At 40.8% G+C, this 26,452-nt stretch overlaps 1 protein-coding gene and 2 pseudogenes across 1 annotated transcript; all 3 read left to right on the forward strand.

Annotated features, from left to right (window-relative positions):
• OR9S8P (olfactory receptor family 9 subfamily S member 8, pseudogene) lies at positions 2,087 to 3,015 on the forward strand (annotated as a pseudogene).
• Positions 14,302 to 15,252, forward strand: OR9S26 (olfactory receptor family 9 subfamily S member 26). Its single transcript, NM_001389172.1, is given in 1 exon segment — positions 14,302 to 15,252. A coding segment is annotated over 1 exon segment (951 nt).
• An 8,504-nt stretch (positions 15,253 to 23,756) lies between these two features.
• LOC100687247 lies at positions 23,757 to 24,701 on the forward strand (annotated as a pseudogene).
• The last annotated feature ends 1,751 nt before the right edge of the window (positions 24,702 to 26,452 follow it).

Below are 26,452 nucleotides of genomic sequence, written 5' to 3' on the forward strand. Positions count from 1 at the left end.
TTGACCCACTGGTGATTTAAAAATGTGTTGTTGAGCTTCCACGTGTCTGTAAGTTTTCCAAATGGCCTTATGCTGTTGCTTTGTGATTTCATTCCATTTTGTTTGGTGAGCATACTTCTTATACTTTCAATCTTCTAACATTTATTAGGACTTGCTTTGTGAAATAGCATACGGTCGATCCTGAATAATGTTCCATGTGCACTGGAGGCTAATGTATTCTGCTATTGATGAACACAGTGTGTTCCACATATGCCTGTTAAGTATTTGGTTTATAATGCTGTTCACATCTGTTATTTCCTTACTGATACTTAGTTTTGTTGTACAATTCATTATTGAAAGTGGAGCATTGAAGTCTTAAACTATGATTTCTGCATTTCTTTTGCATTCTGAAGGATACCTATTGGTAGAATTCTAGTTGGTAATTATTTTTTTACTTGGCTTCCATTATTTTTAGTCTGATAAGCCAATTGTCAATCTTACTTCTAAAGTTGATACTTTGAAGTAAATATGTCTTCTTTTTAAGATTGATTTATTTATTTTAGGGGAGGAAGGGCAGTGGCAGAGGGACAGTGTTTCAAGCAGACTGTGCGCTGAATGTGGGCCTAAAATGGAGCCCAATCTCACAACTCTGAGATCACAACCTGAGTCAAAACCAGGAGTCAGAGGCCTATCCGACTGTGCCACTTATCCATCCTTGAAGTGACTATATGTTCTATGTCAGGCTGTTTTTATATTTGTCTTTTTCTCTTGGTTCTAAATATTTTTTCTATCATATGTTCAAGTGTGGTGTTCTTTGTATAAATCCTGCTTTGATTTGGTAGGGTTAATGAATCTTTAGAATAATTTCATTCATTGGCTTGAGATAATAAGTATCCATTCTCTCTTCAAGCACTGATTCAGCCTTTTTCTCTCTTTAAACCTTCTTTAGGAACTCATAGAAGGGATGTCCCTACATCTTTCGTCCCTAACCCTCATTTCTTGTTTTTCTATCCTTTTGCTTCTCAAAACTTGATTCTGAATATTTTCTACTGCTCTGTATTCCAGTTCACAAACTTTCTTTCTAGCTATATCTAATCTGTAAACTACTTTCATTGAGTTCCAAATCTAGCCACTATACTTGTAAAAAGTTAGATATTATTCTCTTGATTGCTTTACATATCTGCAAAGTTTCTTACTCTCATCTTTATCCTCCATACATAATAATTTCCATTTAAAACTTATTTGTGGAGGCAGCCCTGGTGGTCAGTGGTTTGGTGCCACCTTCAGCCCAGTGCATGATCCTGGAGACCTTGGATGGAGTCCCACGGCAGGCTCCCTGCATGGAGCCTGCATCTCCCTCTGCCGATGTCTCTGCCTCTCTCTTTGTGTCTCTCATGAAGAAATAAATAAATAAAATCTTTTTAAAAATAATTAAAAAGTTAATTATATAAAAAAGTAAAGTTGATGTGTGTTAACTCCAAAAACTGAAAGCTCTTTTGTGTTTTCTATTGTTTATGATATTTTAATTTGTTTTGTAGGAACTCCTCAATCTCAAAATTCTGTCTGACATTATTTACACAGAACTTTTATACATAGCAACTTCAGTCCAGCATAATGTGTCTGCCTCTTGAGATATATGTATTTTTGCAAGATGTGAGAGGCACTGGCACTCAGATCACATCGTAATACACTTTCTTGATTGAAATGGCTAGAAGCTTGGCTGCATAGCTACTCCTGATTTATCTCACTCCTATGATGTATCATGATTGGATGCTATGACCAAACAGAGTCAGCATTAGCTCTGCAAGACAGGCAAAACCTCACTGGTTAGCCACCTAGCCTCTAAGATTCCTCTTCAAAATTGGCTTACATCTCAAGGGAAAAGGAAGTTCCCATAATGAAATCCTTATGCCTATTTTTATATCTAATTTTCTTTAATAAATCTTCTGCAATCCAGTAACTCTCTTATACCTTCAATCAGATTTTTTTTCAGAATTTATCTTTTCAAAATAGTCTTCAGCAGGAAGTTTAGCTTGACCCACTTAAACTGCCTATACTGGAGTAGTAATTCCATGGTGAGGGCTGAGGCTCATGCCATCCCACAGTAATGAAACCTCTCCATGGCCACTTTCAAGATTTTGTACTAGAGGGATTTAGGGGTGGTCTGGAGACCCAAGCCATGCTCTTCACTGTGTTCTTGGCCTTGTACATGGTGACTATACTGGGCAACTTCCTCATGATCATCTCTAGCACCCTGGATGCCTGCCTACACTTCCCAATGTATGTCTTCCTCAAGAACCCCTCCTTCGTGGACTTGTGCTACTCATCTGTCATTGCCCCCAATGCACCGGCCAACTACTTCTCCTCATCCAAGGACATCACCTTTACAGAATGTGCCACCCACTTTTTCTTTTTATCCCTGGTGGCTACCACTGAATGCTTCCTCCTGGGTGTTATATCCTACGACCACTTCATGACCATTTGTAGACCCTTGAGCTACCCTAGCACCATGTGCCAGTCTGGCTGCACTCGCCTGGTGCTGTGCACCTACTGTGGAGGCTGCTTCAACTCTGGTGCAGAGAAGCTTCACATTCAACCTCTCATTCTGCAGCTCCAACTGCATCAACCACGTCCTCTGTGATGTGCCCCCTCTGTTCCATATCGCCTGTGGCAAGACGGCCATCAATGAACTTCTCTTGTTTGGCATCTGTGGGCTCATGATTGTGGGTGTGACATATATGGTCCTCATCTCCTATGGTTACATAATAGTGACCATCCTGAGGATGGGCTCAGGAGCGGTAGATGCAAGATCTTCTCCACCTGTGGCTCCCACATGACTGCAATGACCCTCTTTTTGGGACCGTCTTTGTAATATATACCCAGCCAGGAGCAACTGAGTCCATGGAGCAGGGCAAGGTGGTCTCTGTCTTCTACACGCTGGTCATCCCAGAGCTCAATCCCCTCATCTACAGTCTGCAAAACAAGGATGTGAAGGAGGCTGTGTGGAGGCTGGGCCAGAAACACATGGCCACGTGAAGGATGTGGTGAAGGGAGTCTGAGAGTTCTGGAGGCTAGATGTAGGGGATGGTGTTTGCCAGGACTCAGGTGTTTAAATTTTTAAATAACAGGAAGCAATTTCATTCATGCCAGAGAAATAAGCTTTAGAGGGATGCTGTACCTAAAATCAACAATAATATATTGTTTCTTATAAATTTATTAAAATTGTACATCCTAGGATAAGTGACCTTTTCAGAGTACAATTTTAAAAGTGAGTCTATCGAAAGATGAATGGATAAAGAAGATGTGGTCTATGTATACAATGGAATATTACTCAGCCATTAGAAATGACAAATACCCACCATTTGCTTCAACGTGGATGGAACTGGAGGGTATTATGCTGAGTGAAGTAAGTCAATCAGAGAAGGACAAACATGATATCTTCTCATTCATTTGGGGAATATAAATAACAGTGAAAGGGAGTAGAAGGGAAGGGAGAAGAATTGGGTAGGAGATTACAGAAAGGGAGACAGAACATGAAGACTCCTAAATCTGGGAAAAGAACTAGGGGTGGTGGAAGGGGAGGAGGGTGGAGGGTGGGGGTGAATGGGTGACGGGCACTGAGGGGGGCACTTGATGGGATGAGCTCTGGGTGTTATTCTGTATGTTGGCAAATTGATCACATATAGAAAATAAATTTATTATTAAAAAACTAATAAAAATAAAAGTGAGTCTTCAGTTCAGAAACGACCTCAGGGTTACTGGACAGAAGGTCGTTGGGGCATGGGATAACTGGGAGATGGTCATTAAAATATGCGTGTGATGTGATGAGCAGGGGTGGTTATATGCAACTGATGAATTTCTGAACACCACATTTTAAACAAGATATAGTAATAGTAGGCTAATGAATCATGTTTTAAAAAATGTGCATTCCTAAATAGGCATTCACATAGTGAAATGAGGATGTCCTAATCCCCTTCACAACAGAACACTGAAGACACGGAATGAGAATGTCACTACTTACAAATGTGACAATTGCAGAGTATACGGTAAAAAGATTAAAAATGCCAACACGATGTTGGGTGTGATCATATTGATCTAAAAGACAAAAACAAATTGGGACACCTTGGTGGCTCAGTGGTTGAGCATAATGCTCTATCCCTGGTGTCCAGGGATGAAGCTCATGTGGGGGCCCCTGGAGGAGCCTGCTTCTCCATCTGCCTCTATCTCTGCCTCTATCTCTGTATCTCTCATGGATAATAAATACAATTTTAATTTTTTTAAAATTTATTTATGATAGTCACACACACAGAGAGAGAGGCAGAGACACAGGAAGAGGGATAAGCAGGCTCCATGCACCGGGAGCCCGACGTGGGATTCAATCCCGGGTCTCCAGGATCGCGCCCTAAGGCCAAAGCTAAACCACTGCGCCACCCAGGGATCCTCTAAATACAATTTTAAAAAAAGAAAAAACAATTAAGTAAAAGACACATGTGCCCCCAGGCCAACATCTCCCCAACAAGTGACGTGTGGAAACCCCAGAACTCCCACAGGGCTGGGACAGTGATTGACGTAAACAGAGGGGCATCCTCACTGCATGCCAACACATTCTAAGTGCTTGAATTTCTCAAACTTATTTTGGTTCCATGATTTAGAAAAGCAACCTCTTCCTGATCCCTCTGCAGGAACAGAAATGTATTCAGGGTGGTCTTCTTCCACTTCTGAGTCAGACTCTGCTGAGGAGCTGCAGGGAGACCAACGGAGATGATCCCAGAGAGGACTGTTTTTTCCTGACAGATCATTTCAGCTCGTAGATAATGATAGAAGGTGATGGGGAAAGGGGTGATGAAATGGCTTTGGGCTCAGGAGTTCACACCTGCCTCCACTGGGAGGACAGTCAACTCAGGGCCACAGCGAGGCTATTAGAGTTTATGATCTTCTTCTGCTCACCCCCTGGGGAGCACAGAAACGTCTGGATTTTGGTGCCTGGACAGGTAGAGGAGGGCAGGTCAGACAAAGCTTGGTGACAGGAGAAACCAGGAGAACCAGGAGTCCCAGAGCACTCCAGAGACCAGAACACAAAAAGCTCCCCTAATTGGCCATTCAAGGCTCCAAATCCCAGCCTTGCAGGAGGAGAGACCTTCCCAGCACAGTGACCCCAATGTGCAGGTCCTTGCTCTGCTGCCTGGATGATGCAACAAGACGTGGAAACTGAGGTGAGCTGAGACCCTTCCCTCCCACGAGTCAACCAAGATCAAGGAGTCTACTGAAGACTGAACCTCAGGTATCCACCAGACTACCTGAGTCCCTGAGGGTCCTCCCCTGCCACCTCCCCACTCTCTCTTCATTGCATGGGAGACATTAATGAAGGAAGAAGGGTGAGAGTTCTCCTGCTGACGTCGTCATCATCAACACGGATGTTGGCCAGGAGCTTGGGAGACTGTGGGAGAGCAGGTGCTGGCTGTGTGATGTTGAACAGTCATGACCCTCACCTGGAAGAAGTAAGGGTCAAGGCAGCCATCCCTCAGGGCTGCCAGGTATGAAGGACACCATGTGTGTAAGGGAGGCTTTAGAGCTAAGGTAGACAGTGAGCACTCAGGGCTTGCCTCAGCAGCTGAAGGGGTGACCCCACTCCTGCCCTGGCCAGCACTGTCTTGGACTTCAGGGTCATACCAGCTAAAGAGCCCGGTTTTCATTGTAAACAGAGATCACAGCACCAGGCTCCCTCGTGACCTGAAGTGCATTTCTCAGGCTCAAATCAGTAGGTCACCAGAGTACTGAGCACACCCTTCGAAGGGACATGGCCACAGGGTGAGGGATGCAGAAATACTATAGACCAGGGCCAGCCCTGGGAGCTCATGGCTCTGTAAAAAGGCCGACTTTACAACAAACAGTTCAAATTTGATGGGACACAGGCAGTGAGGGGGGCGTGACCAGGCTGCTGATGGCACAAACAGGAAACTGTCACATCAGAGAGTGACAGAGAGCCCATTGGGAGATGAGAGCTGGTCACACACTAAAGTTGGATGGAGATAGACAGACATCATGACAGATGGCGAGAATCAGAGAATCTCCGAGTATGATGTCCCTGTCTGGAGCTGAGGGTTCCAGTCCCTTTTGGGTTCCTCTCCAGGATCCCTCAGCTGGTGGGGAGGCTGTCACTCATTTGCATTAGGGAGCAATATGACATGAGGGAGGATTTGGTGACTCTGCACAAGGAGCTCTGTTTGGGATACAAAGTAGGGAATGGGCAGGCTAGAGCTCATTATGAAACCATTGCGTACATTCACATGAGACATGAGAAGGGTCTTGAGTTGACAGGTGTGGTGGAGGCAGGGGGTCAATGCAGATTGTCAGGACACAACCCAGGATGATCAGGGGAGAGGGAGACGGGTGTGGTGTGGCTCCTGGTGGTGACCTCCTCCACCTGGACCTGAGCAAGCAGTTTTGAACAGGATGACTTGGGTCCTTGAGGACCAACTGCCTTTGGATATCCAGGCTTTGAGAGTGAGTGACCTGAGCCTGACCTGTGATGAGCAGCTGTTCTCAGGCTGCGGTCCATGGTCAGCATCATGCTGCTTCCTGTTTACGGTTGTCTAGTTCTCCACCAGGCAACATACCACAACTCACTAGTGCAGCTATGGTCCTAACGCTGCCGAGAACAGCCTCCCTGCGGTCTCCCTGTGCACCTGTGCGCACTTCCAGAGGGAAAGTGAAGACACAGGTGAGGAACAGGGATCCTCCACATCAGTAGAAAATGACAAATGTGTCCTGATTTACACTCCCTTCCAGTGGCTCCCGTCCGCAACACCGCTGGTTACTGCCCCTCTGCTTAGTTTGAGACATTTGGGCGGGTGGGCAGGAGGACGTTTTTAACATGGGAACTTGCTTTCTCCTGATGATTAGCAGGATTATGCACATTTTCAAACGTGTACAGCACATCTGGCTCCTCTCCTCTGTGTGTCACTTCCTTGACTCTCTTTATTATGGATGTTCTCAAACACTCAGACATGGAACTAGAGCAATAATGGATTACCTATTTGCACCAACCAACTTCAATAATTAGTCTACAGTTAATCATATCTAATCCCTCTCAACAGTGACTTTAAACACAACTTCAATTTAACTATTCTCCACAAAGAAATTAATATTATCCTTAATATTATAAAAGTTCCATTTAGTGCTTTAATTGTCCAGATTGGCTCATGTTTCCTTTATACTTTGTTTTGGAACAGGATTCAATAACATCCATCCACTGTTCTCTGATGCCTCTAAAGTCTCTCATTCACTGGCTGCCTGTCCCTCTATTTTCTTTTTTTTTAAATAATAAATTTATTTTTTATTGGTGTTCAATTTACCAACATACAGAATAACATCCAGTGCTTATCCCGTCAAGTGCCCCCCCTCAGTGTCCATCACCCATTCACACACCCCCCCCGCCCTCCTCCCCTGCCACCACCCCTAGTTCATTTCCCAGTGTTAGGAGTCTTTATGTTCTGTCTCCCTTTCCGATATTTACTACCCATTTCTTCTCCCTTCCTTTCTATTCCCTTTCACTATTATTTATATTCCCCAAATGAAATAGAAGATATAATGTTTGTCCTTCTCCGATTGACTTATTTCACTTTTAATATTATTACATCAACTTTTTTATTGAGAAAACTGGTTTTTTATCCTGCAATGCTTTTCACATACATCACAGGTGTTGCTGATGCTGTCCCTGTAGTGTTGATTAGCATATTGTGTTGCTTCTTACATTCTGGGAAACTGGTAGGTCCTAGAGGCTCAATCTGACTTACAATTGATTTTTGGTAAGAATATTTCATAACTATTGTGTGTACTTCCCCTCTGAGGTCCACCTGGCTGCATCTCTTGATTAATATTAACAGTGGTCATTAATCTTACCTAAACTGGATGTTTCATTAGGGGTTTATAAGATGAGAATACTCATATTCCGTATTTCAATCTTCATTTATTAGTTGCAATATTCTAAGGGAAAAATCCTTAAACAACTCTTTCCAGGCAGCCTGGGTGGCTCAGGAATTTAGCACCACCTTCAGCTCGGGGTGTGATCCTAGAGACCCGTGATCGAGTCCCACGTCGGGGTCTCTGCACGGAGCCTGCTTCTCCTTCTGTCTGTGTCTCTGCCTCTCTCTGTCTATCATGAATAAATAAATAAAATCTTTACAAATAAGAATTGAGAAATGGGTGGGAAATATCAGAAATGGAGACAGAACATGAGAGACACCTAACTCTGAGAAACAAACTAGGGGTGGTGGAAGGGGAGGAGGGCAGGGGGAGGGTGTGACTGGGTGGCGGGCACTGAGGGGGGCACTTGATGGGATGAGCACTGGATGTTATTCTGTATGCTGGCAAATTGAACACCAATAAAAAATATTTTTATTATTAAAAAAATAAGAATTAAAAAAATAAACAATTATTTCCCCACTGTGAGGGTCATTGTGTGGATTTCCTCAGCATCATCCTCCAAAGGAAGACAATGAAGGGGTTTTCTTCTTCAATATTATGAACTCATGTATTTTTAGAATGGTTGATGTGCTTCAATTAAATTCTCTCAGTTTAAAATGCTGGTGAATATTCTAGAGTCTTGTCCATTATGCATTATTTTTAATATTTTTTAATAATAAAATATTATTCGGCCCCTGGTTGAGTATCGCTGATGTGTGAGTTCATTTCTGTATTGTGATTCCATTCCTTTGGTCTATGTCTATCCTTGCACAAGCACAACACTGTTCTGCTTCAAAGTCAGTTTTTAAGTCAGGAAGTGCTAGCCCTCCTACTTTGTCCTTTTCAAATATTGTTTCAGCTATTTAGGGTCAATTCTGAAAACAAAACAAAACAAAACAAAACAGCCCCCCCTGCATAAAAAAACAGGGAATTGGAATTTCCATAGGATTACATTGAATCCGTACATAAATATGGGGAGTACTACATCTTGACATTAGTAAGCCTTCCAGTCCATGATCATGGGATATCTTTACATTTATGTAGGTCTTCTTTCATTTCTTCTAGCAATGTCTTGTACTCTTCCTGTATCTACTAAGATGATCATGTAGTTTTTTCCCCTTAATTCCATTTGTATGGTGTATTACATTGAGTGACTTTTGTGTATTGACCTGTCTTTGCACTCCTGGGATAACTCTCACTTGGTTATGCTGTAGAATCCCTGTGAAGTTCTGCTGCATTTAGTTTACTTGGACTTGGATAAGGATTCTTATATCCATAGTCATTACATTTTGATACGTAGCTTCATTTCCTTGCAACAACTTTGACTCCATTTAGTGTGAAAACAAAACAGGCATTATGGAATGAATTAAGAAGTGTTTTCTCCATTGAAAGATGAATGAAAAAAGTCGATGGTATTTTGATAGGGATTGCATTAAACGTGTAAATTGCTCTGGGTAACATTGACATTTTCACAGTATTAATTCTGCCAATCCATGAGCATGGAATATTTTTCCATCTCTTTGTGTCTTCCTCAATTTCTTTCAGAAGTGTTCTATAGTTTTTAGGGTATAAATCCTTTACCTCTTTGGTGAGGTTTATTCCTAGGTATCTTATGCTTTTGGGTGCAATTGTAAACGGGATTGACTCCTTAATTTCTCTTTCTTCAGTCACATTGTTAGTGTATAGAAATGCCACTGACTTCTGGGCATTGATTTTGTATCCTTCCAAGCTGCCAAATTGCTGTATGAGTTCTAGCAATCTTGGCATGGAGTCTTTTGGGTTTTCTATGTACAGTATCATGTCATCTGCGAAGAGGGAGAGTTTGACTCCTTCTTTGCCAATTTGAATGCCTTTAATGTCTTTTTGTTGTCTGACTGCTGAGGCTAGGACTTCCAGTACTATGTTGAATAGCAGTGGTGAGAGTGGACATCCCTGTCTTGTTCCTGATCTTAGGGGAAAGGCTCCCAGTGCTTCCCCATTGAGAATGATATTTGCTGTGGGCTTTTCGTAGATGGCTTTTAAGATGTTGAGGAATGTTCCCTCTATCCCTACACTCTGAAGATTTTTGATCAGGAATGGATGCTGTATTTTGTCAAATGCTTTCTTTGCATCTATTGAGAGGATCACATGGTTCTTGGTTTTTCTTTTGCTGATATGATGAATCACATTGATTGTTCTACGAGTGTTGAAGCAGCCTTGTGTCCCAGGGATAAATCCTACTTGGTCATGGTGAATAATTTTCTTAATGTATTGTTGGAGCCTATTGGCTAGTATCTTGTTGAGAATTTTTGCATCCATGTTCATCAAGGATATTGGTCTCCAATTCTCCTTTTTGGTGGGGTCTTTGTCTAGTTTTGGAATTAAGGTGTTGCTGGCCTCATAGAACGAATTTGGAAGTACTGAATCTCTTTCTATATTTCCAAACAGCTTTACTAGAATAGGTATGGTTTCTTCTTTATTTATTTATTTATTTATTTATTTATTTTTGGTTTCTTCTTTATTTTTTTTTAGAAGTATGCTATCTTCAGTTCTAGAGCATGAGCTTTTTATTTTATTTTATTTTTTTAAGATCTTTATTTATTTATGATAGTCAGAGAGAGAGAGAGAGAGAGAGAGAGAGAGATTGAGAGACAGACATAGGCAGAGGGAGAAGTAGGCTCCATGCACCGGGAGCCCAACGTGGGATTCGATCCCGGGTCTCTAGGATCGCGCCCTGGGCCAAAGGCAGGCGCCAAACCGCTGCGCCACCCAGGGATCCCTTGATTTCTTCTTTAAACGTTTGATAGAATTTCCCAGGGAAGCCATCTGGCCCTGGACTTTTGTGTCTTGGGAGGTTTTTGATAACTGCTTCAATTTCCTCCCTGGTTATTGGTCTGTTCAGGTTTTCTATTTCTTCCTGTTCCAGTTTTGGTAGTTTGTGGCTTTCCAGGAATGCGTCCATTTCTTCTAGATTGCCTAATTTATTGGCGTATAGCTGTTCATAATATGTGGGAAATATCAGAAAGGGAGACAGAACGTAAAGACTGCTAACTCTGGGAACGAACTAGGGGTGGTAGAAGGGGAGGAGGGCGGGGGGTGGGAGTGAATGGGTGACGGGCACTAGGTGTTATTCTGTATGTTAGTAAATTGAACACCAATAAAAAAAAAAAGAAAAAAAAATAAAATAAAATCATTTGTATTTCCTTGGTGTTGGTAGTGATCTCTCCTTTCTCATTCATGATTTTATTAATTTGAGTCTTCTCTCTCTTCTTTTTAATAAGGCTGGCTAATGGTTTATCTATCTGATTAATTCTTTCAAAGAACCAACTCCTGGTTCGGTTGATCTGTTCCACAGTTCTTCTGGTCTCGATTTAGTTGAGTTCTGCTTGAATCTTTATTAACTCTCTTCTTCTGCTGGGTGTAGGATCTATTTGCTGTTTTTTCTCTAGCTCCTTTATGTGTAAGGTTAGCTTTTGTATTTGAGTTCTTTCCAGTTTTTGAATGGATGCTTGTAGGACTGCTTTTGCTGCATCCCAAAGATTTTGAATGGTTGTATCTTCATTCTCATTAGTTTCCACGAATCTTTTTAATTCTTCCTTAATTTCCTGATTGACCCTTTCACCTTTTAGCAGGATGGTCCTTAACCTCCACGTGTTTGAGGTCTTTCCAAACTTCTTGTTGTGATTTAGTTCTAATTTCAAGGCATTATGGTCTGAGAATATGCAGGGGACGATCCCAATCTTTTGGTATCGGTTCAGGCCTGATTTGTTACCCAGTATGTGGTCTATTCTGGAGAAAGTTCCATGTGCACTTGAGAAGAATGTGTATTCAGTTGAGTTTGGATGTAAAGTTCTGTAGATATCTGTGAAATCCATCTGGTCCAGTGTATCATTTAAAGCTCTCGTTTCTTTGAAGATGTTGTGCTTAGAAGACCTATCGAGTATAGAAAGAGCTAGATTGAAGTCACCAAGTATAAGTGTATTATTATCTAAGTATTTCTTCACTTTGGTTATTAATTGATTGATATATTTGGCAGCTCCCACATTCGGGGCATATATATTGAGGATTGTTACGTCCTCTTGTTGGATAGATCCTTTAAGTATGATATAGTGTCCCTCTTCATCTCTCACTACAGTCTTCGGGGTAAATTTTAGTTTATCTGATATAACGATGGCTACCCCTGCTTTCTTTAGAGGACCATTTAAATGGTAAATGGTTCTCCAACCTTTTATTTTCAGGCTGTAGGTGTCCTTCTGTCTAAAATGAGTCTCTTGTAGACAGCAAATAGATGGTTTCTGCTTTTCTATCCAGTCTGAAACCCTGCGCCTTTTGATGGGGTCATTAAGCCCGTTCACATTCAGAGTTACTATTGAAAGGTATGAGTTTAGTGAAAAAAAAAAGAAAGATGAATGGATAAAGAAGCTGTGGTCTATGTATACAATGGAATATTCCTCAGCCATTAGAAATGACAAAACCCACTATTTGCTTCGACATGGATGGAACTGGAGGGTATTATGTTGAGTGAAATAAGTCAATCAGAGAAGGACAAACATTATATGGTTTCTTTCATTCAGGGAATATAAAAATAGTAAAAGGGTGAAAGGGAATAAAGGCGAAAGGAAAGAAAATGAGTGAAAATATCAGTGAGGGTGACAAAACTTGAGAGACTCCTCACTGGGAAACAAACAAGGGGTATTGGAAAGGAGGTGGGCAGGGGGTTGGGGTGACTGGGTGATGAGCACTGAGGGGGGCATTTGGTGGGATGAGGACTGGGTGTTATGCTATATGTTGGCAAATTGAACTTCAATAAAAAAATAAAAAGGAAAAGAAAAAAGAAAAAAAAGAAGTGTTTCCTCCTATCTACTTTTTAGACTTTGAGCATCCTTGTGTTAATTCTGTATTCGCTGATAAAAGTCACCGCTGAAACCATCTAGTCCTGATCTTTTTTTTGTTAGAAATGTTTTTTGACTTGTGATTCATTCTGTTATATGTCTGCTCAGATTATATAGTTCTCCAGTCAGTTATGTTTTATTTTACAAAAGAAAATTTTCTTATAAATTTATTTTTTATGGATATGGATGTCCCTATATATTTTAACTCAAACCCTCATTCCTGAATTTTCTATACTTTTGTCTCTCAATATCTCACTCTAAATACTTTCTACTGATCTGTATTCTAGTTCACAAATTTTCTCCTTAGCTATTTCTACTCTGCGAAGTACATTCATTGAGTTCCTAATTTTAGCCACTGTACTTCCAAAAAGTTACATATTAGTCTCATCATTGTTTGTTCATTTGGCTATAATTCTTAGTCTGAACGTTTCCTTTACACATAATAACTTTAGAGTTGGTGTGTCAACTCCATAATCAAGAACCTCTTTGAGTTTTTCTATTGTTTCAGAATTTTTAATCCATATTGCAGGAACTCTTCAATTTTAAAATTATGTCTGGCAGTATTGACACAAAACATTTATAGATATACAATGGAATATTACTCAGTCATTAGAAATGACAAATACCCACCATTTGCTTCAACGTGGATGGAACTAGAGGGTATTATGCTGAGTGAAGTAAGTCAATCAGAGAAGGACAAACATGATATATTCTCATTCATTTGGGGAATATAAATAATAGTGAAAGGGAATATAAGGGAAGGGAGAAGAAGTGTGTGGGAAATATCAGAAAGGGAGATAGAACATAAAGACTCCTAACTCGGGAAAACAAACTAGGGGTGGTGGAAGGGGAAGAGGGAGGGGCGTGGGAGTGAATGGGTGATAGGTACGGAGGGGGGCACTTGAGGAGATGAGCACTGGGTGTTATTCTGTATGTTGGCAAATTGAACACCAATAAAAAATAAATTTATCATAAAAAACTTTTATAGATAACACCTGTGGTCTAGGATGATGTGTCTTCCTCTTGAGATATGCTTATTTTTGCAAAGTGTCAGAGGTGCTAGCACTCAGTTCACATATTAATACAGTTTCAGGGATTGAAATGGTCAGGAGCTGAGCTGCATACCTACTCCTGATTTATCTCACTCCTATGGTGCATCTAGCATCGTCCCTGCTAACCAACCACTGTAGCAGGAGTTCCACACAACAGTCAAACCCTCACTGATAACCACCTGCCCTCACAGATTCTTCTGCAAAATGGGCTTATGTAACAAGGAGAAATAAGCTCTCAGTAATGAAATCTGAGGGCCTATGTGTTTATCTTGAAATTTTTAAAATAATTCTTCACTAACCCATTAACTCTCTTTTACCTTCGATCAGATTTTGGTTTTGTTATCTTTTCTAAATTATCTTCAGCAGAAGTTTAGCTTGACCTACTTAATCTGCTAATACTGGAGGTGTAATTCCCGTGGTGAGGACTGAGGTTCATGCCATCCCACAGTAATGGAAACCTCTCCATGGCCTACTTTCAAGATTTTGTGCTGGAAGGATTTGGAGGTGGCCTTGAGACCCAGGCCCTGCTCTTTGCTGTGTTCCTGGCCCTGTATATGGTGACTGTACTGGGCAACATTCTCATGATCATTGTTATCACCCTGGATGCCCGCCTGCACTCCCCAATGTACTTCTTCCTCAAGAACCTCTCCTTTGTGGACTTGTGCTACTCATCTGTGATCGCCCCAAATGCACTGGCCAACTTCTTCTCCTCGTCCAAGGTCATCACCTTTGCAGGATGTGCCACCCAGTTTTTCTTTTTATGTCTGCTGGCCACAACAGAAGGCTTCCTCCTGGGTGTTATGGCCTACGACCGCTTCATGGCCATCTGTAGACCCTTGCGCTACCCCAGCACCATGTGCCAGTCTGCCTGCACTCGCCTGGTGCTGGGCGCCTACTGTGGAGGCTGCTTCAACTCTGTTGTGCAGACCAGCTTCACATTCCACCTCTCATTCTGCAGCTCCAACCGCATCAACCACTTCTTCTGTGATGTGCCCCCTCTGCTCCAGATCGCCTGTGGCAATACGGCCATCAATGAACTTCTCTTGTTTGGCATTTGTGGGTTCATGATTGTGGGTTTGGCAATTGTGATCCTCATCTCCTATGGCTACATCATAGCGACCATCCTGAGGATGCGGTCAGGAGCTGGGAGACGCAAGATCTTCTCCACCTGTGGCTCCCACATGACTGTAGTAACTCTCTTTTTTGGGACTCTCTTTGTCATGTATGCCCAGCCAGGAGCAATTGAGTCCATGGAGCAGGGCAAGGTGGTCTCTGTCTTCTACACGCTGGTCATCCCAATGCTCAATCCCCTCATCTACAGTCTGCGAAACAAGGATGTGAAGGAGGCTGTGCAGAGGCTGGGCCAGAAACACATGACCATGTGATGAAGTGTGTCCCGAATACTTGATGGAGTATATGGAGGTTTCCCCAGTGGGGTGGAGGAGTTATTATTTAGCAGACATAAACTTCTGTCAATAAGAGGAAACACTTTAGCAATGTGCTGTACATGTACCTACAATCAATAATGATATACTGTGCCCTTAAAAATATTAAGCAGTAGATCTCAGGTTTAGTGCCCTTTTCAAAATAAAGTTTTAAAATGACTCTTCTATATAGGAAACAAACTGATTCTGGAGGGGAAGGTGTGGGTAACTGGATAATGGGCAACAAGGTGTGCTTATGACATGATGAGCACCTAGTGTCACACGCAACTGATGATTTATTGAAAACTACATCTGAAATTAATGCTATAGTGTATGTTAGCTTTCAAATTAATTTTACAAATGTACAATCCTAAACAGCCATTCACAGATTGAAATGAGAAAGTCTTGGTCCCGCACACAATGGAACACTGAGACACTGAAAGAGAACGTCACTGTTGTAGAACGTGAGGATTGCACAGTATTTGATAAAAGATTAAAAATTCAGAATTGATGTGGGTGTGGTCATATATCTATAAAGGAAACACAAGTTAAATGAAAGATACATGCACCCTCAGGCCTCCTTATCCCCAAAGATGCAGAAGTAGAAACCCCAAATATCCAGAGTTGGGACAGTGATTGGTGTAAACAGAGGGGCATCCTCACTGCAGGCCACACACTTTCTATGTGCTTGAATTTTTCAGGCACATTTCAGTTTCATACTTTTTAAAAACAACCTCCAACTAATCCTCCCTCAGGAACAGAAATGTATTCAGAGTTGTCTTCTCCCCACATGGATTAGCGTCGGCTGCACAGAGACCAGCAGCAAGCAGAGAAGAACCCAGAGAGGATTGTCTTTCCAGACAGATCTTTTGAGCTCACAGAAGAATGGTATACCTAATGACGGAGGGAAGCGTTGATGAAATGGCTTTGGGCTCAGGAGTTCGAAACCTGCTGCCCCAGGGACAATAGTCCACTCAAGGTCACAGCATCTGCTCTTAGTCTATGCTCTTCTCCTGATACCTGGGGCCCCAAGAGACTTCTGGGCTTTGGAGCCTGGCCATGTAGGGGAGGGGGTGTCAGACAAAGCTTGCTGACAGGGGAACCCAGGAGAACTGTCCCAGTTGGAACAGGATTCAATAACATCCTTACACTGTGTTCTCTTGATGACTCTTGAATCTCTAACTCATTGGCTGCCTGTCCCTCTATTTTCATGTCAAAATTATTACTGCACTTTATTTATTGTACAAACAGGTTCTTTATCCTGCAAACCACCTTATGTCCTTTTGCTCCTTATATTTCCAGTACTTGGTAGGTCCTAAAGTCTCACTCTAATTCATGATTGATATTTGGCAAGAATATTTCATAAGAGTTGTTTCTATTACCACTGAGAAGTCCACCTGGCTGCATCTCTTCCTTTTTTAATATTAGTGGATATCAGTAATCTTACCTAAACTCATTATTTCATTAGGGGTTTATAAGATGATAATATTCAAATTCTGTTTTTTAATCTTCATTTATTAGTAGCAATATTCTGTAAAGCAAATTTGCTCGAGACAAATATTTCCTCCCTGTGAGGGTCACTGCTTGAATTCCCTCAGCATCAGCTTCCAAAGGTAACCAATGAGGGGGTTTTTATTTTTGGTATTATGAACTCAGGGGATTTTTTTAGCATAATCGATGTGCTTCAAGTAAATTCTATCAGTGAAAATGCTAGTGAATGTTCTTATTTCACCATTATTATTTTTTAGTTTTAACATTTTAAACTGAGGAACAATTCTCATTGACACAAAAGTGACAATTTTACCACTTCAAAGTGTTAATCAAGTGTGATGTTTCATTTCTAATTATATCCACAGTGAGCAACTCTCTGGTTCCAGAATAGTTTCATCGCACACAAAAAAACCCTATTCCGGTCAGCACGCTCCCTTCCCTCTCCCCCAACCATATTTTGGTAAATACAAACACACTGCTGTCCCTATTCTGCACATTTTATATAAATGGACTTACAGGATATTTAGCCTTTGGTGTCAAGCTTCATTTACTCAGCATAATGTTTTCAAGTCTCATCCATGTTCTGTCTTGTAGTAGATCATTATTGCCTTTGGGGCTCCAGGTGGATCACCTAGCTCAGCATCCGACTCTTGCTTTGGGCTCAGGTCATGATCTCAGGGTTGTGAGCAAGCCCCATATGGGCCTCCATTCTGGGCATGGATCCTACTTAAGATTCCCCCTCTCCCCTTCTCTCCTTCTGCCCCTCCCCCTGCTCACTTGTGTGCTCTCTCCCTACCCCCCACCCAAAAGAACCTTACTTCTTAAATGGCTGAATATTGATTTTTCCACTGTATGAATATTTCACATTTTTTAATCTCTTCACCATTTGATGCACATTTGGGTTGCATTAGCTTTTTACCTTATGAATATTGCTATTATGCACATTTGTGAACAGGCTTTTATGTGAACATATATTGTCATTTCTCCTGGGCACATCCCTACATGTGGATTAGGGTGGGTCGTAGGGAAGCTCTACATCTAACTTTCTGAGGGATGGCAGGACTACTTTCTACAGAGGCTGTACCACCATTATGAGGTTATGATTTTTTCCATATTCTCACCAACATTTGTTCTTCTCTATCATAAAAAAATTGTAGGCATTCTAATAAATGAACGAAATCTCATAGTAGTTTGTTCCACATTTCCGTAATGACTAATGACATTCAGCATCTTCTCTTATTGGCCAGGTATACATTTTTTTTTTGGAGAAATGCCCATGCAAGCCCTTTGCCCATTTAAATTTGTGTTTTTGTGACTGAGTTGGAAGGGTTCTCTATATTCCATGGATACTAGATCCTTATTAGATATATGTAATTTGTCAAAAGTAACTCCCTTAATATAGGTTTTGTCTTCATCTTCTTGAAAGTGTTCTTTGATGCACAATATTTTAATTTTGAGGAGGTTCAATTTGTCTGTTTTATCTTATTTATTTATTTATTTATCTATTTATTTATTTTTGTTTGTACTCTGATGTCATGTTTAAGAATTTGCTGACTAATCCCATGTCAGAATAATTGCCACTGATGTCTCTTTCACCTCTAATAATTTTATAATTTCAGCACGTCCACTTCTGGATTCTCTAATCTGTTCCATTGATCTATGTGTCTGTTTTTGTGCCAGTACCACACTGCCTTGATGACCACACCTTTGTAGTACAACCTGAAATCCGGCATTGTCATGCCCCCAGATATGGTTTTTTTTTAATATTCCCCTGGCTCTTCAGGGTTTTTCTGATTCCACACAAATCTTAAGATAACTTGTTCCAACTCTCTGAAGAAAGTCCATGGTATTTTGATAGGGATTGCATTAAACGTGTAAATTGCCCTGGGAAACATTGACATTTTCACAATACTAATTCTTCCAATCCATGAGCATGGAATATTTTTCCATCTCTTTCTGTCTTCCTCAATTTCTTTCAGAAGTGTTCTATAGTTTTTAGGGTATAGATCCTTTACCTCTTTGGTTAGGTTTATTCCTAGGTATCTTATGCTTTTGGGTGCACTGGTAAATGAAATTGACTCCTTAATTTCTCTTTCTTGGTGGGTATTTGTCATTTCTAATGGCTGAGTAATATTCCATTGTATATATAAACATTATATGGTCTCATTTATTTGGGGAATATGGGAAATGGTGAAAGAGAATAAGGGGGAGAGGAGAAAAATGAGTGGGAAATATCAGAAAGGGAGACTGAACATGAGAGACTCCTAACTCTGGGAAACAAACTAGGAGTGGTGGAAGGGGAGGTGGGTGCAGAGTGGGGGTGAATGGATAATGGGCACTGAGGGGTGCACTTGATGGGATGAGCTCTGGGTGTTATTCTGTATGTTGGCAAATTGAAAACCAATAAAAAATAAGTTTATAAAAATATTTATCTTTCTTCAGTCTCATTGTTAGTGTATAGAAATGCCACTAATTTCTGGGCATTGATTTTGTATCCTGCCACGCTGCCAAATGCTGTATGAATTCTAGCAATCTTGGGGTGGAGGCTTTTGGGTTTTTTATGTAGAGTATCAAGTCATCTGCGAAGAGGGAGAGTTTGACTTCTTCTTTGCCAATTCGAATGCCTTTAATGTCTTTTTGTTGTCTGATTGCTGAGGCTAGGACTTCTAGTACTATGTTGAATAGCAGTGGTGAGAGTGGACATCCCTGTCTTGTTCCTGATCTTAGGGGAAGGGCTCCCAGTGCTTCCCCATTGAGAAGGATAATTGCTGTGGGCTTCTCATACGTGGCTTTTAAGATTTGAGGCATGTTCCCTCTATCCCTACACTCTGAAGAGTTTTGTTCAGGAATGGATGCTGTATTTTGTCAAATACTTTCTCTGCATCTAATGAGAGGATCATATGGTTCTTGTTTCTTCTTTTGCTGATATGATGAATCACATTGATTGTTGAGGTAATGCTCTTGATGCATTCTTTTTCATGTGGATATTCAGTTTTCCCATCAACATTTGAAAAAGGACTCTTTCTTTACCATTGGATGGGGCCTTTGGGCCCCCTTGTGAAAATCGCAAGTGTGTGAGTTTATTTCTGTTTTCTTGATTCCATTCCTTTGGTCTATGTCTATCCTTGTGCATGCACAACAGTGCTCTGATTCAAAGACTGTTTTGAAACCAGGAAGTGTTAGCCCTCTTACTTTGTTCTTTCAAATGTTGTTTTGGCCATTATATGGTCTCATTCATTTGAGAATTTAAAAAATAGTGAAAGGAAATAAAGGGGAAAGGAGAGAAAATGAGTGGGAAATATCAGTGAGGGAGATGAACATGAGACTCCTAACCCCGGGAAATGAACAAAGGGTAGTGGAAGGGGAGGTGGGTGGGGGCAGTTGGGGTGACTGGGTGACGGGCATTGAGGGAGCACTTGAGAGGATTAGCACTGGGTGTTATGGTATATGTTGGCAAGTCGGACTCCAATAAAAAATATACAAAAAATTAAATATTGTTTTGGCTATTTAGGGTTGATTTCTGCAAAAAAAAAAAAAAGTAACTATAATTTCCATAGGATTACATTGAATCTGTATGTAAATGTAGAGATTACTACATCTTGACATTAGTAGGTCTTCCAGTCCTTGATCATGGGATATCTTTACATTTAGCAGGTCTTCTTTAATTTCTTTCAACATTTTTTTTATATCTAAGGAGAATATTTTTGGTTTATTTTCCCCTAACTTCCATTTGTATGGTATACTAAATTGAATGATTTTACTATATTTTTAAAATTTAATTTATTTATTTATTTATTTATTTATTTATTTATTTATTTATGAGAGACACACAGAGAGAGGGAGAGAGAGGCAGACCACGGGCAGAGGGAGAAGCAGGATCCATGCAGGGAGCCCGACATGGGACTCGATCCTGGGACTCCAGGACCACGCCCTAGGCAGAATGCAGACACTAAACTGCTGAGCCACACAGGGATTCCTGATTTTTCTATATTGATTCAGTATTGCTACCCTGGGATACTCTCACTTGTTTATACTGTATAATCCCCGTGAAGTTCTGCTGGATTTGGCTTGCTTCAATTTTGATAAGGATTTTTGTATCTATATTCATAAGACATATTGATCTTTAGCTTAATTTTCTTGCAATATCTTTGACCCCATTTAGTGTGAAATGTACGCCATATGAAGGCCTTATGAAATGTATTAGGAAGTGGTTTCTCCTATCTACATTTTAGACTCTGAGTTCTGCGTGTGTTAATTCTTGTATTCACTGGTAAAAGTCACCACTGAAACCCTCTGGTCCTGGACTTCTCTTTGTTAGAAAAGCGTTTTGACTATTGACTCCATCTGTTTGTTGTATGTCTGCTCAGATTTCCTATTTCTCCTTGAGTCAGTTCTGTTACACCGTTTCCAGGAATTGGTTCATTTCGTCTAGGTTAGCTCACTTGTTGGAATACGATTGTTCCAATATATTCTTATGATAATTTTTATTTCCGAAGATCAAAAGTCATGTGTCTGCTTTCATTTCTGATTTTAGAAATTTAAGTTTTATGACTTTCTTGGTCAATGTAGCCAAAGTTTGTCTAGTTGGTCAAACTTTTCAGAGAACTAGCTTTTAGTGTCTTTGATTGTAGTGTCTTATTCTACTCTCCTCTAATTCATTGATCTCTTCTCTAATCTTCATTATTCCATTCATTCTATTTCTTTGAGCATAGTTTTTTATTCCTTTCTACTCTCTTTCCTAAGATAGAAAGTTAATTATGGAATACAAATCTTTTTAAAATATTGGTGTTTATAGCTATAAATTTCTGAGTCCTTCTTTCATTGCATCTCCTAAGTCTTGGGGTATAGTGTTCCCATTTTCATTAATCTCATAATACTTTGTAATTTCCATTGTGATTTCTTCTTTGACCCACTGGTGATTTAAAAATGTGTTGTTGAGCTTCCACGTGTCTGTAAGTTTTCCAAATGGCCTTATGCTGTTGCTTTGTGATTTCATTCCATTTTGTTTGGAGAGCATACTTCTTATACTTTCAATCTTCTAACATTTATTAGGACTTGCTTTGTGAAATAGCATACGGTCGATCCTGAATAATGTTCCATGTGCACTGGAGGCTAATGTATTCTGCTATTGATGAACACAGTGTGTTCCACATATGCCTGTTAAGTATTTGGTTTATAATGCTGTTCACATCTGTTATTTCCTTACTGATACTTAGTTTTGTTGTACAATTCATTATTGAAAGTGGAGCATTGAAGTCTTAAACTATGATTTCTGCATTTCTTTTGCATTCTGAAGGATACCTATTGGTAGAATTCTAGTTGGTAATTATTTTTTTACTTGGCTTCCATTATTTTTAGTCTGATAAGCCAATTGTCAATCTTACTTCTAAAGTTGATACTTTGAAGTAAATATGTCTTCTTTTTAAGATTGATTTATTTATTTTAGGGGAGGAAGGGCAGTGGCAGAGGGACAGTGTTTCAAGCAGACTGTGCGCTGAATGTGGGCCTAAAATGGAGCCCAATCTCACAACTCTGAGATCACAACCTGAGTCAAAACCAGGAGTCAGAGGCCTATCCGACTGTGCCACTTATCCATCCTTGAAGTGACTATATGTTCTATGTCAGGCTGTTTTTATATTTGTCTTTTTCTCTTGGTTCTAAATATTTTTTCTATCATATGTTCAAGTGTGGTGTTCTTTGTATAAATCCTGCTTTGATTTGGTAGGGTTAATGAATCTTTAGAATAATTTCATTCATTGGCTTGAGATAATAAGTATCCATTCTCTCTTCAAGCACTGATTCAGCCTTTTTCTCTCTTTAAACCTTCTTTAGGAACTCATAGAAGGGATGTCCCTACATCTTTCGTCCCTAACCCTCATTTCTTGTTTTTCTATCCTTTTGCTTCTCAAAACTTGATTCTGAATATTTTCTACTGCTCTGTATTCCAGTTCACAAACTTTCTTTCTAGCTATATCTAATCTGTAAACTACTTTCATTGAGTTCCAAATCTAGCCACTATATTTGTAAAAAGTTAGATATTATTCTCTTGATTGCTTTACATATCTGCAAAGTTTCTTACTCTCATCTTTATCCTCCATACATAATAATTTCCATTTAAAACTTATTTGTGGAGGCAGCCCTGGTGGTCAGTGGTTTGGTGCCACCTTCAGCCCAGTGCATGATCCTGGAGACCTTGGATGGAGTCCCACGGCAGGCTCCCTGCATGGAGCCTGCATCTCCCTCTGCCGATGTCTCTGCCTCTCTCTTTGTGTCTCTCATGAAGAAATAAATAAATAAAATCTTTTTAAAAATAATTAAAAAGTTAATTATATAAAAAAGTAAAGTTGATGTGTGTTAACTCCAAAAACTGAAAGCTCTTTTGTGTTTTCTATTGTTTATGATATTTTAATTTGTTTTGTAGGAACTCCTCAATCTCAAAATTCTGTCTGACATTATTTACACAGAACTTTTATACATAGCAACTTCAGTCCAGCATAATGTGTCTGCCTCTTGAGATATATGTATTTTTGCAAGATGTGAGAGGCACTGGCACTCAGATCATATCGTAATACACTTTCTTGATTGAAATGGCTAGAAGCTTGGCTGCATAGCTACTCCTGATTTATCTCACTCCTATGATGTATCATGATTGGATGCTATGACCAAACAGAGTCAGCATTAGCTCTGCAAGACAGGCAAAACCTCACTGGTTAGCCACCTAGCCTCTAAGATTCATCTTCAAAATTGGCTTACATCTCAATGGAAAAGGAAGTTCCCATAATGAAATCCTTATGCCTATTTTTATATCTAATTTTCTTTAATAAATCTTCTGCAATCCAGTAACTCTCTTATACCTTCAATCAGATTTTTTTTCAGAATTTATCTTTTCAAAATAGTCTTCAGCAGGAAGTTTAGCTTGACCCACTTAAACTGCCTATACTGGAGTAGTAATTCCATGGTGAGGGCTGAGGCTCATGCCATCCCACAGTAATGAAACCTCTCCATGGCCACTTTCAAGATTTTGTACTAGAGGGATTTAGGGGTGGTCTGGAGACCCAAGCCATGCTCTTCACTGTGTTCTTGGCCTTGTACATGGTGACTATACTGGGCAACTTCCTCATGATCATCTCTAGCACCCTGGATGCCTGCCTACACTTCCCAATGTATGTCTTCCTCAAGAACCCCTCCTTCGTGGACTTGTGCTACTCATCTGTCATTGCCCCCAATGCACCGGCCAACTACTTCTCCTCATCCAAGGTCATCACCTTTACAGAATGTGCCACCCACTTTTTCTTTTTATCCCTGGTGGCTACCACTGAATGTTTCCTCCTGGGTGTTATATCCTACGACCACTTCATGACCATTTGTAGACCCTTGAGCTACCCTAGCACCATGTGCCAGTCTGGCTGCACTCGCCTGGTGCTGTGCACCTACTGTGGAGGCTGCTTCAACTCTGGTGCAGAGAAGCTTCACATTCAACCTCTCATTCTGCAGCTCCAACTGCATCAACCACGTCCTCTGTGATGTGCCCTCTGTTCCAGATCGCCTGTGGCAACACGGCCATCAATGAACTTCTCTTGTTTGGCATCTGTGGGCTCATGATTGTGGGTGTGACATATATGGTCCTCATCTCCTATGGTTACATAATAGTGTCCATCCTGAGGATGGGCTCAGGAGCTGGGAGATGCAAGGTCTTCTCCACCTGTGGCTCCCACATGACTGCAATGACCCTCTTTTTTGGGACCGTCTTTGTAATATATACCCAGCCAGGAGCAACTGAGTCCATGGAGCAGGGCAAGGTGGTCTCTGTCTTCTACACGCTGGTCATCCCAGAGCTCAATCCCCTCATCTACAGTCTGCAAAACAAGGATGTGAAGGAGGCTGTGTGGAGGCTGGGCCAGAAACACATGGCCACGTGAAGGATGTGGTGAAGGGAGTCTGAGAGTTCTGGAGGCTAGATGTAGGGGATGGTGTTTGCCAGGACTCAGGTGTTTAAATTTTTAAATAACAGGAAGCAATTTCATTCATGCCAGAGAAATAAGCTTTAGAGGGATGCTGTACCTAAAATCAACAATAATATATTGTTTCTTATAAATTTATTAAAATTGTACATCCTAGGATAAGTGACCTTTTCAGAGTACAATTTTAAAAGTGAGTCTATCGAAAGATGAATGGATAAAGAAGATGTGGTCTATGTATACAATGGAATATTACTCAGCCATTAGAAATGACAAATACCCACCATTTGCTTCAACGTGGATGGAACTGGAGGGTATTATGCTGAGTGAAGTAAGTCAATCAGAGAAGGACAAACATGATATCTTCTCATTTATTTGGGGAATATAAATAACAGTGAAAGGGAGTAGAAGGGAAGGGAGAAGAATTGGGTAGGAGATTACAGAAAGGGAGACAGAACATGAAGACTCCTAAATCTGGGAAAAGAACTAGGGGTGGTGGAAGGGGAGGAGGGTGGAGGGTGGGGGTGAATGGGTGACGGGAACTGAGGGGGGCACTTGATGGGATGAGCTCTGGGTGTTATTCTGTATGTTGGCAAATTGATCACATATAGAAAATAAATTTATTATTAAAAAACTAATAAAAATAAAAGTGAGTCTTCAGTTCAGAAACGACCTGAGGGTTACTGGACAGAAGGTCGTTGGGGCATGGGATAACTGGGAGATGGTCATTAAAATATGCGTGTGATGTGATGAGCAGGGGTGGTTATATGCAACTGATGAATTTCTGAACACCACATTTTAAACAAGATATAGTAATAGTAGGCTAATGAATCATGTTTTAAAAAATGTGCATTCCTAAATAGGCATTCACATAGTGAAATGAGGATGTCCTAATCCCCTTCACAACAGAACACTGAAGACACGGAATGAGAATGTCACTACTTACAAATGTGACAATTGCAGAGTATACGGTAAAAAGATTAAAAATGCCAACACGATGTTGGGTGTGATCATATTGATCTAAAAGACAAAAACAAATTGGGACACCTTGGTGGCTCCGTGGTTGAGCATAATGCTCTATCCCTGGTGTCCAGGGATGAAGCTCATGTGGGGGCCCCTGGAGGAGCCTGCTTCTCCATCTGCCTCTATCTCTGCCTCTATCTCTGTATCTCTCATGGATAATAAATACAATTTTAATTTTTTTAAAATTTATTTATGATAGTCACACACACAGAGAGAGAGGCAGAGACACAGGAAGAGGGATAAGCAGGCTCCATGCACCGGGAGCCCGACGTGGGATTCAATCCCGGGTCTCCAGGATCGCGCCCTAAGGCCAAAGCTAAACCACTGTGCCACCCAGGGATCCTCTAAATACAATTTTAAAAAAAGAAAAAACAATTAAGTAAAAGACACATGTGCCCCCAGGCCAACATCTCCCCAACAAGTGACGTGTGGAAACCCCAGAACTCCCACAGGGCTGGGACAGTGATTGACGTAAACAGAGGGGCATCCTCACTGCATGCCAACACATTCTAAGTGCTTGAATTTCTCAAACTTATTTTGGTTCCATGATTTAGAAAAGCAACCTCTTCCTGATCCCTCTGCAGGAACAGAAATGTATTCAGGGTGGTCTTCTTCCACTTCTGAGTCAGACTCTGCTGAGGAGCTGCAGGGAGACCAACGGAGATGATCCCAGAGAGGACTGTTTTTTC

Source organism: Canis lupus, chromosome 25 (assembly GCF_011100685.1).
Source record: "Canis lupus familiaris isolate Mischka breed German Shepherd chromosome 25, alternate assembly UU_Cfam_GSD_1.0, whole genome shotgun sequence".
Classification (NCBI taxonomy): domain Eukaryota; kingdom Metazoa; phylum Chordata; class Mammalia; order Carnivora; family Canidae; genus Canis; species Canis lupus.